The sequence below is a fragment of the Naegleria gruberi genome (assembly GCF_000004985.1).
Source record: "Naegleria gruberi genomic scaffold NAEGRscaffold_39, whole genome shotgun sequence".
Classification (NCBI taxonomy): domain Eukaryota; phylum Heterolobosea; class Eutetramitea; order Acrasida; family Naegleriidae; genus Naegleria; species Naegleria gruberi.
In genome coordinates this window covers 164,913-177,799 of record NW_003163288.1, presented here as the reverse complement: position 1 = coordinate 177,799, position 12,887 = coordinate 164,913, and the positions used below count along the sequence as shown (strand labels likewise).

General features: G+C 34.6%; 6 protein-coding genes across 6 annotated transcripts; 4 read left to right on the top strand and 2 right to left on the bottom strand.

The window, feature by feature from the left end:
- Positions 1 to 76: 76 nt before the first annotated feature.
- NAEGRDRAFT_70277 (uncharacterized protein) lies at positions 77 to 1,063 on the top strand (the record flags this gene model as incomplete). Its single annotated transcript, XM_002674589.1, has 1 exon — positions 77 to 1,063. One exon carries the CDS (start codon positions 77 to 79, stop codon positions 1,061 to 1,063), a length of 987 nt encoding a protein of 328 aa, XP_002674635.1.
- A 122-nt stretch (positions 1,064 to 1,185) lies between these two features.
- Positions 1,186 to 3,355, top strand: NAEGRDRAFT_70276 (uncharacterized protein; the record flags this gene model as incomplete). Its single annotated transcript, XM_002674588.1, has 5 exons — positions 1,186 to 1,641; positions 1,679 to 1,808; positions 1,848 to 1,977; positions 2,023 to 2,070; positions 2,113 to 3,355. The coding sequence occupies 5 exons, from the start codon at positions 1,186 to 1,188 to the stop codon at positions 3,353 to 3,355; spliced, it is 2,007 nt and encodes a 668-aa protein (XP_002674634.1).
- A 177-nt stretch (positions 3,356 to 3,532) lies between these two features.
- FM166 (uncharacterized protein) lies at positions 3,533 to 4,945 on the top strand (the record flags this gene model as incomplete). Its single annotated transcript, XM_002674587.1, has 4 exons — positions 3,533 to 3,602; positions 3,685 to 3,968; positions 4,010 to 4,155; positions 4,198 to 4,945. 4 exons carry the CDS (start codon positions 3,533 to 3,535, stop codon positions 4,943 to 4,945), a joined length of 1,248 nt encoding a protein of 415 aa, XP_002674633.1.
- Positions 4,946 to 5,870: 925 nt separating this feature from the next.
- Positions 5,871 to 8,666, bottom strand: NAEGRDRAFT_70274 (uncharacterized protein; the record flags this gene model as incomplete). The annotated part of the gene is made up of 5 exons (XM_002674506.1): positions 5,871 to 7,341; positions 7,392 to 8,107; positions 8,147 to 8,365; positions 8,407 to 8,582; positions 8,642 to 8,666. 5 exons carry the CDS (start codon positions 8,664 to 8,666, stop codon positions 5,871 to 5,873), a joined length of 2,607 nt encoding a protein of 868 aa, XP_002674552.1.
- Positions 8,667 to 8,876: 210 nt separating this feature from the next.
- NAEGRDRAFT_70273 (uncharacterized protein) lies at positions 8,877 to 9,578 on the bottom strand (the record flags this gene model as incomplete). Its single annotated transcript, XM_002674505.1, has 1 exon — positions 8,877 to 9,578. The coding sequence occupies one exon, from the start codon at positions 9,576 to 9,578 to the stop codon at positions 8,877 to 8,879; it is 702 nt and encodes a 233-aa protein (XP_002674551.1).
- A 201-nt stretch (positions 9,579 to 9,779) lies between these two features.
- Positions 9,780 to 12,637, top strand: NAEGRDRAFT_70272 (uncharacterized protein; the record flags this gene model as incomplete). Its single annotated transcript, XM_002674586.1, has 4 exons — positions 9,780 to 10,998; positions 11,048 to 11,283; positions 11,330 to 11,423; positions 11,472 to 12,637. 4 exons carry the CDS (start codon positions 9,780 to 9,782, stop codon positions 12,635 to 12,637), a joined length of 2,715 nt encoding a protein of 904 aa, XP_002674632.1.
- Between the last annotated feature and the right edge of the window lie 250 nt (positions 12,638 to 12,887).

The following is a 12,887-nucleotide window of genomic DNA, read 5'->3' as shown; positions in this document are numbered from 1 at the left end:
AAATTGTAAATACTATTTAAACTACTATTGACAAATACGTATTCGTTCCAATAATATGAAAACAACAATCAAAAAAATGAGAGCAGCAGTTTTACATAAACTCGGCGATGTACCAATATTTGAAAAGGATTTTCCTCTTCCGAAACTATTGAATGTGGATCAACATGTTGTGATTTCTGTCAAGGCAGCTTCTGTTAAGAATTTAGATAAGATAAGAGCATCTGGCAAACATTATACCAATTATTCAGAATTGCCTACAGTTGTTGGAGTGGATGGTGTTGGACATTTGGAGACAACTAATCAGAGAGTCTATGCATTTGGCATCAGTGGTATGATTGCAGAGAAGGCCATTGTTGATAAGAGTAAGGTTGTGCCTCTCCCTGATGAAATTGATGATGTTTCTGCTGCTGCTTTACCAAATGCTGTGATGGGTGCAAGTTTGGCATTGACAGATAGGGCACACTTGAAGAGTGGTCAAGTAGTTTTGGTGAATGGGGCTACTGGAGTTACTGGAAGAGTTGCAGTTCAATTGGCAAAGTTATACGGAGCTAGTAAGGTAATTGCAACAGGTAGAAATCAAGAGTCTTTAAAGATTTTAAAGAATGAATATGGAGTTGATCAAGTAATTTCTCTTGGAGAATCAGATGAAGAAATTACCAAGCAAATCTCTCAAATTCATCAAGAGACACCAATTGATATTGTCATTGATTACTTGTGGGGTCATCCAATTGAATTAATTTTCAAATCATTGAAAGGTTCAGGAAATCTTCACGGATTCTCTCACCCAGTTAAGGTAGTAACAGTTGGATCAATGGCAGGCGAAAATGTTGCAATTCCTTCAAGTTTATTACGTTCAACAGCAATTGAAATACTTGGAAGTGGATTGGGCAGTATTTCTGAAAGTGGAATGAAGGAATTCTTCTCTTCAATTCTTCCTCAAACATTCAAATGGGTTGCTGAGGGAAAGCTCAAGATTGAAACTCATGTTGAGCCTTTGGAAAATGTTGCTGCAGCATGGCAAGAAAATATTGACCCAGGTAAAAGACTTGTCATTACAATCTAAGCCTTAAAATTGTACATACAAATTATTAAACTTTTTAATAAGAATTTCTATTGTGTTTATTATAATACATCATTACAACTCAATTTCTTATTAAAAATTTACAGTGTTTTTCATTTAAAAAAATGACACCACAACCAGAGTCTGCTCCTCAATTACCTCCAAGGGTTGAGGTTCCAATGGAGATGAATTTATCTAATGTTGAACCAGGAATGGAGCCTAGTATGGTTCCGAATTTATTTGATGCTTCTCGTCTTCCAAAATCGGAGATTGAAATTTTAGGATCATTGGATCAGTACATGACTGCAATGAGTCGATCACAACTTCAATCAACACTGCAGAGTTCTGGATCATTGTGTTCAAATGTGGAGGCTAATAATGAATCGTTTAAGAGAATGAAGCAAAATTTGGAAAGTTCTAGAAATACAAAACCAAAATTTTCGGAAAAGTTGGAAAAAACAATTCATGACGATAAGGCAGTAGGAAGACAATTTATGCAAGAGAAGGCCCTCAGAAAGTATGAAGAATATTTGCAAACTTGGGGGGATATTGGAGAACGGTTGGCAAATAAAACAGGAAAGGTAGGTTGGGGATTGAATGTTTTATTGAGGATAATAGCCAAAAACTTCTTTGGTGATGGAAAGTCAAGATGCATTCAGAGCAAAAAGAGAGGAAATAGATATTTTGGAAGCTTCCATTCCAGTAGAAAAACGTCACAACGAATGGAGTTGGGAATTATCTCTTAGAAGTTAGTATTAATGTTTTTCATTTACTTAAGTTATTGTAGATGTACCTGAGGACGATGGAGTGAGATATGTTAAAATTGGAAATTATCCATATCCTTTGTTTTGTCCTATTATTGAGAAAAAAATTAGAAAGCCAGCTACTGTGAGAAATCCTGATAGATTTATTGCAGAGTAAGTTGTCTATTGTTTTTGAGATGTACTGGAACGTTTAATTAGGGATAACACACCTTTGGGAATTAGGTCAATGAAATCAGACTATGTAAAGTAAGTACCCTGGTTGAATCGAAATTTCTAAATCTATTTCAGAAAGAAATATGGAAAACTATTAGCTAAGGAACTAACCCATGATCCCTCTTCTCTTATTGAAGAACTGAAGGTTATTGGTCAAAAGATTGAGGAAAAGTACAATACATATGACGAAGAGGAAACATATTCTGCTTCTCATCTTCCATACGAAATTAAGGAAGAGGAAGCAAAAGAAGAGATGGAAGCTCCTGCTTTTCAATTATCGGAAAATGATATTCTTTTTGATGCCATTCCAGGAGAATTGGTTCAAAAGGAGGTTGTTCTTGAAAATACAGGATGCTGCTCAATCCAATACAAATGGGTTAAGGTTGAGCCAATTACATCACTTCAAAAGAAGAGGGCTGAATCCAAATTTATGCTTTCTACAGAAGGAAAGGGAATATTGCTTCCTCAAAAAACCAAAAAGTTTGTCTTTTCATTCGAGTCTGATATGGAAGGAATTTTTACTGATGGATTTAAATTGGAAACTATTCCAAAGGCTTATTGTGATTGTGATGAGGTAAAATTGAAAGGAGTAGTAATTTCAGAGGAACAACAGGATTTGGAACCTTTTGTAGAGAAGGAGGAGGAGAATGGAGTTTACATTGTAATGCATGATATAGTAGAAAGAGTGATTGATAACTTACCTGAACCAGCCCCACCAAAAGACAATAGAGACGAAATGAGAAAGATAAAGGTTGATCTACTGAGAGAAAAGTTTGTGGAAAGAAACAAGCACTTGTATCATGAAGTAACAACATTCTCCATTTCTGAAGATTTACTACATGCTTTCCATTGTTTGTACACAAACGCAGCAACCATTTTACAACAATCGAATACTGTTTGGGATTATTCTCTCTTCTCATTGAGGGCACTTGTGCAACAAATTACAGAGGATGAGAAGAGACACACTCTCCTCGTGGTCTTGTTAGAATTAATGAGAGTTTTAGATAAGGAACAGGTTGAATATATTGAAAGAGAAACTGCCAAACTTGAAACCAAGATTAGAAGATCCATTATGTACGATCAATTAATGGGAGCAATGACTGAGTTCCTTGATACAGCTGGCTTTTTAGATGAATCAATGATCAGCTCAGAAGCAGCAAAGAAGGCAAATGCCAACACCTCCGAGAAGGAAGTTAAGGACAAGTATATTGCAGCACTTCAAACTCAAACTAAAACAATTTTGGGCAATGCAATTACCAGAACTGAAAAGCAATGGGATTTCCACTTGAAAACCAATTCATGCATGCTTAAAGAATGAAAACCTTAATTGTATCATAATATATAAAAATTTTCAAACAGCTACTTTACATTGACTCAACACTTAATGTTCAAAACTGTTCTATTTATTATTAATAAAAAGGCGGGAATACGAACAAAAACGGCATGTAACGGTTATCAAAAATCTACAGCCAAGTTTTTGATTAACCCAAAAAAAATGCAAAACTACAAGAAGGTCAAGGTAAGGAGTAATTTCAAGATGAAATATTTGAACAAGTCTGTTATAGGTTGTGGGAAAAGGAACCTTCGGACAAGCTGTGCTTGTTCAGTCAAAAATTGACAATAACATGTATATAATCAAACAAATAGAAATATCAGGAATACCGGAGAAGGAAAGAAAGGAAGCACTTAATGAAGTGAAAGTATTAAGTTCTCTTCAACATCCCAATATTGTAAAATATGTTGATTCATTTCAGGATGGAGGAAAATTGAATATAGTTATGGAATATGCGAGTCAAGGAGATTTATATGAAAAGATTAAACAACAAAAATCAAAATTATTTCCAGAGGAAAAACTTGTGGATTGGTTCATACAGATATCAATGGCTGTAAAATATATTCACGACCGAAGAATTTTACACAGAGACTTGAAGGTATGCACCAATTATTTCATTTCATGATAACTCTTTCATAGACACAAAATATATTTATTGCACAAGATGGAACTTTGAAATTGGGAGATTTTGGTATCAGCAAAGTGTTGCAATCGACAATGGAATGTGCCAAGACCCTTGTTGGTACTCCTTACTACTTGTCACCTGAAATTTGTCAAGAAAAACCGTAAGTTTCTGCTTATTACAAATGTGCTAAACATAATAATAGATATAACAACAAATCCGATGTATGGTCTTTAGGGTGCATTCTATACGAATTGGTGACGTTGAAACATGCCTTTGAGGCTAATAACATGAAAGCTCTGGTTGGAAAAATTCTGAGAGGAACCTATCCCCCAATTAGTTCAACTTACTCGTCTGATCTAAGGGATATGATTGGCAAAATGTTACAAAAGGATCCTAGAGACAGGCCAAGTATAAACTCTGTTTTGAAAATACCATTCATTCAAAAGAGAATGGAATTCTTGTTATCAAAAGGAGAGCCTGAAACAAGTGGAGAAAAAGTACAAGAAAAGAGTCCAAGCGGAGTTTCTAGTCCAGTCCCAGAAGTTAAAGTACCACCTTCTGCGTTTAAGGATAATAGAAAGTTCTCTAATGTTGGAGGAATGCCTCTAATTTCCAATAACAATAATAATGCTCCAGTCCTTGCGAAATACGAGAGAGATATTGTAAAGCCAACACCTAAATTGGTGACACCCTCAGTCGCTCCAAAGGCAAGTTTCATCAATGATAAGATGATGGAAGAGAAGAGGAGGAAACAACTCCAAGAGCAGAGAGAAAGAGAAAAGGAAAGACTTTTAAAATTACAAAAAGAGAAGGAACAAAAAATGTTTGAGGAAGAGCAGAGAATGAAAGACATTGCCGACAGAAAAAGAGAATACGAGCTAAGGCAAAAGCAGTATGCCGAAGAAAAGTTAGAACGAGAAAGAAAGTCAATCTATGAAGAAGCAAGGTAAGTTCTTAAGGACCAATTTTGTGTTGAATTTCTGCAGAGTAAATGCTCTGAGGAACAAAATGAGAGTAAAGCAAGAGGAAGACAAGTACTCTATTTTAAGTAAAGACATTGGAAGCAATAGACCTCTACCAAGTGCTGTTCCGAAAGACGATGGAAGGAGGAGAGAGGAGGATATTAAAAAAAAGGAGGAAGAAAAATTAGCCGAGTTCAGAAAGCAACAATACTGGGAAATGAGAAAGCAAGCTGAAATGAATCGTAGGCGAGTGGAATCTCAATTGTATGATGGGACAGATTCTTCACAGCCCCCAAAATCAGGGCGTCCCATAGATGATTCAGTAGCTGAAAAACAAGTATATGCAGAGGAGAGGAGGAGGCAAGAAAGGTTATCAAAAATGAAAGCAAACAATGTCATCCCAAAGCAAGATGACAATAACAATAATGGGTATAGATCAAATATTTTAATTCAAGATCACCAAAATCAATATAATCAAAAATCAGGAGGAAATTTGAACAATTCAATTCTAAAAACAATGAAAAACGTAGTTGGAGATATTAAGAATTTGTCAAGAAATGATGACGATGACATTTTTACAAGTGAAAACGAACAAGAGGAGGAATCACCAGCACTCCCAAACAAGTTCAAGATTATGGGTAAAACTTTAATGTTAGAAGGGACAAAGGACAATGATTCTCTCAACTTTAGAATAGAAGCGTTAAGAAAGTATTTGGAGGAATCGCTTGGAGATGACATCTTATTGAGAGTTTACAAGCTATTGAGAAGAGAAGACCTAAATGAAGGAATTATTGATTCACAAGTATCACTTGTTATTGGACAAAAACAAGGATACATTCCACTGATCCACCAACTTATATTTTGTGAAGATATTCTAAATGATCACCAATTGAGTTAATAAAGTAATGGGTGATTAAATATTTATTTTAAGTGTTTTGAATTGAGAAATGGAGGCAGAAATCTCATTAATAAGACTTGGATTAGAAGCCTTTAAACCATGTTTGAGTGCCTCTCTTAAACATTTCTCTCCTTCTTTTTCTCTTCTGTTTTGAAGAGCAATCAATGAAAGATATCCCCAAACATCAGCATTTCTGTTATTTTGAATGTTGGCCTCATTAAGAGCTTGCTCTGCTAAATTATAGTCACCCAAACGATAATAGGAAATACCTGCTCCTAACCATGCTGTACAAGAAGACCACAAGTTTGCTGCATTCAAATAAGTGTCTTTTGATTTTTCATACTTCTCCAATGATAAATAAATATTGGCAAGTCTCAATAACATGTGAGCTGTTGGGGCCGTAGAGACACTAAGAGCTGACTCAAGATCCTTCTCAGCCTCAGTTACATTACCAAGCTTTAGATGAATCATACCCAACAACTCCCATGTTCTTCCGGATTTGTAAACAATCTTCAGACTCTTTTGTAATTGTTCATTTGCCAAATCATAATCCTCTCTAATAGAATACATCTTGGCAAAAGCATATAATGTATCAGCAGACTCTCCAAAGTGTTGTGTACAATCAATAAGTAACTTTTCAGCAAGAGAATCAGCATTAACTTCCAATAAAAAGTTAGCAACTCTTAATTTGAGTGGAAGAGTTTTGTCTACACCAGACTTTTCCATTGCTAAATCACCATATAAAAATGATTGAGATGCCTGTTTCTCATTTCCTGTTAAGGAGAAGAGCATTCCAAGAACTCCCCATGAAATAAAGTTATTGTTATCCAAGTCAACTGACGACTGAAGGAATACTTCTGCCTCCTTCAATTGACCTTTGATACACAGTAAAACACCATACATTCTCAAACACTCTAAGTGAGCCATGTTTCGAGAAAGAGTTTCTCTGAATGATTGTTCAGCCTTAGTCAAATCCTTTACTCTCAAACTGAAAATTCCGTATTCATACCACATTTCTGCTGTAAGCTCTTCATCTGTACCAGTTATTCTCTCTTGGTGATATTTAGCAGCTGCAATATAATTAAACTCGAATTCAGCCTCATCAGCAAGTCTCTTCCACTTGTCTGCTTGCTTGTTTTCTTCTTGTATTGGTGATTCTTTACGATCTTGTTCCTTTGCCTTGTTGAATATCTTGTTGATAGCAACGTGCATTTGTTTTACCAAGTAAACATAGATATCATTGTAGAACGCCTTGACCTCGTGTTCCTTCTTTGACTTGAGTTCATGACTAAACTTTTCTTTTACAAGATTAACAACACAAGCCTTCAGTCTCTCCTTGAAAGCAAAGTATTTTCCTGTATGGTTAAGTTCAAAGATAAAATGTTCCTTATCAAAGTTAGACTCTCTTTCAATTAGAGCTCTATATTCTTCAACTAGAATGTCCACAACACCTGATATTTCTTCTTGGTATTTTTCCACAATGTCCCTGTATAAATTGAAGATTGAAATTCTAATCAATTCTTGAATAAAACTTACTTTTTCTTCTCTACTTTTTGTCTCTTTGTTATAATATCAGAAGGTCTCATGTTGGTTCTTGTTCTGTCCTCAGGTTTTGGAATAAGAGGTTTCTCAAATGAAATTTCGATAGATATTGCCGATCCATTTTCAACATAAGGTTTTGAATCATGATCAGCATCAGGTAATAATTGAGCTGGAGTTGGATCCTTTGACTTTTTCTTTTTCTTATTTGCACTCTTTGGCCTTGGATCAGCAGGGAATTCTTCATCTGCAGAGGCGTGTCCCAACTGTATATCTTGTTTGGATGATTTAGTACCTGGTTCTAATAATTCTCTCAGAGTTTTTCCAAAAACAGCTCTATATCGTTTTTCATTTTGGTCAACCCATCCATCCATCATCATTTCCTTTACTATTCCTCTATACAGCTTGAAATTCAAGCATTCACAATTTACGCATGACTTCTCGAAAGCCTTCATTGCTTCTGAATCTATAAAGAAAGTTTTCTTATCCTTTGGCCATTGAACTACTGCCTCATTCCGTTCTGGATCATCCGTTGATGGTCTCATTACCATTCTACCATTTCTGAAAAAGTAGGTTCTTTGGCCTGATCCAATAGGTAAATTACACATTACAGTAAAATCTAATGGAATATCTGCAATATTTTGAGCATCTTTAGGAAGCCAACTTCTTGGTAAATTTACTATTGGACCCAGTTTGATACTAAGCAAATTTCCCTCCAATATTTCATTTTTTGGAAGTAAAGCTTCACTTACACTCAACTGTAGCTTTACAGTTGGAATTTCTTCCTGTGTTGCTCCTTCCTCAGTAATTGTGACATTTCCAACTACTTCCACCTCGTTTTTAGTAAATAATCCTGAAATATTGAAATCCAAAAATCCAAATTCTACAGCATTTTTGTCATCTTCTCCCTTGATCATCTTTATATGGAGAACATCCACTGTTGAGTTATTAATTACTAAATTCAAAAGATCCTTAATTATTATAAATACAATCTGAAGAAAAGTGTACATACTTCCACTGGAATGTTAGCAAATGACTTCTCAATATTGATAGCTCCCATTTCTGCATCGGTTATTACTCTAGTTTTTTCAATGTCTCCATTCAACAAGCAGATCGAAAAATGATACTTTGAAGGAGTTTTAGCATTCTTTGGTTTTGGCCAATGTTGTCCCTCAACAAATTTAACCCCTATTAAAGTTCGGAATGATTTTCATATACCTTCAAACACAATAACAATAATTACTTACCCAAACTGATAGTACGTTGAGCCATTTTTTATTGTAGATTGGGCGCCAACATTTCAGTAGGCTTTATAATTTTTGGCGCCAAACAAAATTACAACTTCATCTTTGGCCATTATTTTGGTTATCCATATTCCATGATGAAAACTTTAAATTCCTCCTCCATATAATATTCAATGACAACAGAAATCAGGAATTCTATTTTACCCACAACCAACATTGTAGTATACTATGTATGGATTTAAATTCTCTTGATGAATGGTTCTGTATCATTGAAACAAGTCTTGAAAACATCTTCTACATGCTTAGCATTATCTTGACCTCCACAAATAGCACTGGAATTGAGTGACAAAGTTGCTCTTCTCTTGACACAATTCATGAATTGTCCTCTAAGACCTGACAATTTTCCTCTCCTAGTTTCATGCAAAAAATCACATTCTCCACTCAGTGAGGAAGCTCTAATTTCAGCACAAGCTAATTGTTCACAACTCTTCCAGTTAATCATTGCTCTACAGTCATCATAGGCATGAATAAGTTCGTGTAAAATGACAGTCTTGTCATCTGATTTGGAATACCTTTCCATAACATCCTCACATAATAATACTCCAGGTTTACCAAAGAAATTATCTGTATCAATAGTGTCACTATCAGTCTCTTGTTCATCTTTATCAAATTTATCAAAAGAACCCAAAACATAAGCAGCACTGAATTTTGGTTTATCCAACGAGCTGTGCAAACATCTTTCACATCGAAAAAATGGATTTGGCAAAGGACATCCCATGTTCTCTATTTCTCGCAAAACAAATGTAATGACAGGATCCGATAATTGTTTCTTCACAAATGAAATACAATTTTTATGGGATTGCAATAGTGCCTCCTTTGCTTGTGAGTGATTTTGATTGGTTGATGATGTATTGTTTCCACTAGTGTTGTTATCACTCATTTTTTTAATTTTGAAATTATTGTTAACAGCCATGTAATCAATCTGTTGGACAATATTAGTTGTTATTAGATGAATAATTGAATTAATGCAATAATATTATTAAATTATACAACTAAATTTTGAAATAGAATTCAATTAAATATTTGAAAATTTTAGTTGTTGTGAAATTATTAATAGACAAAAAAATTGAATTAAAAAAATATGATGAACAGAGGAAAATCGTTTAGGAAAAAGAGAGGAAGAGGAGGTGGTGAAGATGATGATCTTGCGGAAACAAATGCTGCTGCTATTGGTGGCGGATCAAAACAATTTGGTGATGGACATATTGAACAAATGAGCTTCATGTTGGCAAAATCAAAGAAAAAGAATAAACAGAAAAAGAAGCAAAAACAATTGAGTAAAGCTAAAAACCATGATAAACAACCAAAAGAGATTAATAAGAAGGGAAGCCAAAAAGTTCAACCAACAAAGAAGACAGAATCTAATCCACAACAAGCAAATAAGAGAAAGCAAGAATCTCAAAAAGCCGAAGTGAAAGCCAAGAAACGAAAGCAAGAAGAAAGTGAGGATTTATTGTTTGAGGATGATTTAATGGCTGAAGATGAAGATGATGATTTTTCTGATGATGGATATGGAGGTAGTTCTAGAAATGATTACAATTCTGATGAATCGGAAATTATCGACGACTTGGATGAAGAAGAATTGAAAAATAATAAGGACTCTACAGCTATATTTATTACAAAGGACATGTTAGAAGGTATGTCAAAGGGTGATGAAGATCTAGATGATAAGGTTATTGCCTATCTCGAAAAGAAATTGAAAATTAAAAAGAATAAGGCAATTGACGAATTGGATACAGACCCTGGCTCCTCTAATTTGGAAAACTTTGTAAAGGAAAAGAGGTTGAAAAAGCAAGAAAAGAAAAAACAAAAGGTTGTAGAAGAGCAGGAAGAAAGTGATGGAGAGGATATCGTTCCTGGATACATAGAACCAAAAATTGATGAAGAAGATCTTGGAGAATTTGCAGAAGATTATGAAGGAATGTTTGGTGATATTGACCCAGAAGATATGATCAATCTTGACGCAGAAATTGACGCCATGCTTGAATCTGAGCAACAAGGAGTTGATTATTCTGAATTTTTAAAGAGTGAAGTACCAACCCTTGCCACCCTTTTACAAAAAGGAAAGAAACCTGAGCGATCTTCAGAACCAGCAGAAGGAGAAACAGAAGAAAATACAAGTGGAAAATATGTTCCTCCTCATATGAGAAAACAACAAATTTTGGAAAGTGGTAGAAAATCTGAATCCTATATTGCCCTTCAAAAGAGCATTAGAAATTTATTGAACAAGCTTTCTCTTGCCAATATTTCTTCAATCACAAAGGAATCATTAGCTCTCTATGAAAAGAGTAGTAAGAATGGTAAGTGTTTCTTTTTTGTCTGATGACGATTTTAACTATTTATACAAAGATTTCCATGATATTCTTTCAAATTCTATTATTGAAAGCGTTTGTGACACTGTTGACCTTCAAAGTAATTTCATTTTGGTGTATGCTGCCTACATGGTTGCAATGCACAATATTGGAGGAACCAACATTGGTGCTCACTTTATGGAGAAATTGATCCAAAAATTCGATTCAATTGTCGATCAAAGACATCAAGCTTCCAACTTGTTGACATTAATTTGTCACGTCTACAATTTGGGTGTAAGTTTTTATTTGAATAGCTCTCTTAAAGCTTTTATTACAATAGTTAATTTATTGTGGACTCATCTATGATATTATTAGAATGTTCTGCCTCAATATTAATGAACTGAATGTGGAATATCTTTTCAAATTACTTCAAGGTATGTGTATTCAGTTTTGAATCAGTCAATATTAAAATTTAATTTCAGCTTGTGGTTTCCAACTCAAGATTGACGATCCTGCTGCCATGAAGGACATTATCGAGGTTATCAAGTCAAGCTTTGAAAAATACGAAGATACCGTGAAGGACGAAGGTTCAGCTGTTGCTAAACGTATGAAATTCCTCGTTGAAATGATTTATGATTTGAGAAATAATAGAAAGAGACAATATCAAGAAGACATTTCTGAACAATACAAACAATTGAAACAAAGCGTCAAGGATTTACAAAAACAGGAGAAGAAGACTGGAGAAAACACGTTGAGAATTCCATATATTGATTTGATTGAAGCTGAAAAGAAGGGTAGATGGTGGCTTGTCGGTTCAGCATGGACTGGCAATCAAGTTGGTTCTTCAATTGATAATTCAAATGCTACTGCATTGTCTTCTATGAAGAATAGAGATAATATCAGTGTAGCCCTCCATGACATGGATCCAAAGACTCTCAGAAAACTTGAAAAACTTGCCAAGGAACAGAGAATGACAACAGATTTGAGAAGGGCTGTTTTCTGTATTCTAATGGGAAGTGACGATTTCATTGATGCATTCCAAAGATTAGTCAAATTGGGTATTCAAAAGAACAATAGAGAAATTGCAAGAGTTTTATTACACTGTTGTTGTCAAGAGAAGGGATTTAATCCATACTACAGCAAATTAGCAGAAAAGCTATGCAGTATTGAAAATACCAACAGAGCATTCCAATTCACTTTTTACGAATATTTTGATGATTTATCAAAGAATACTGTCAGAAAGCTGATCAATATCAGTAAGCTTCTCTCAGAATTGATTGGTAAAGGATGTCTCTCACTCTCCATGCTCAAGATTATTGACTTTAATAGTCTTCAACAGTTGGATGTGGTCTTTTTCAGATTGTTATTCCTTAATTTATTGTTAGATTTTAGTGAGGTGGAAATTACTCGATGCTTCTTTAGATTGGCCAAAGTGGAGGAACATGATTCCCTCAAAGAGAGTCTCATCCTTTTCCTCTACCAATTTGTCAAGAAGGAATTTAGAAGAGGTTTTATTTATGACTTGTTGGCTCTTAAGGATATTACCAAGAAGGGAGACAAGGAGTGGATGAAAGAACAAGAAAACATCATCAAATCGAGAGCAAACATGATGAGAAAAGTACTCAGAGCTGATATTTCTGGACTTTAAATAAATCTCCTTTTCATCTTCAGATAACTTTGTATTCCTCGTTATATCAATACTGCTACTATTTGCAATGTTATGCTTTATGAACGATCGTACGACAAGAATAATAGCTCCAGAAATATATTAATATATAATATATTGAAACATCTGATGGATTCTATGATTAGCGATGTTGGTAAGAAAAAGACCCAGTAAAATTGAGAGTGATGAAGTAATGATTTATTTTTCTTTGTGATGTTCTTGGTAAAAATTT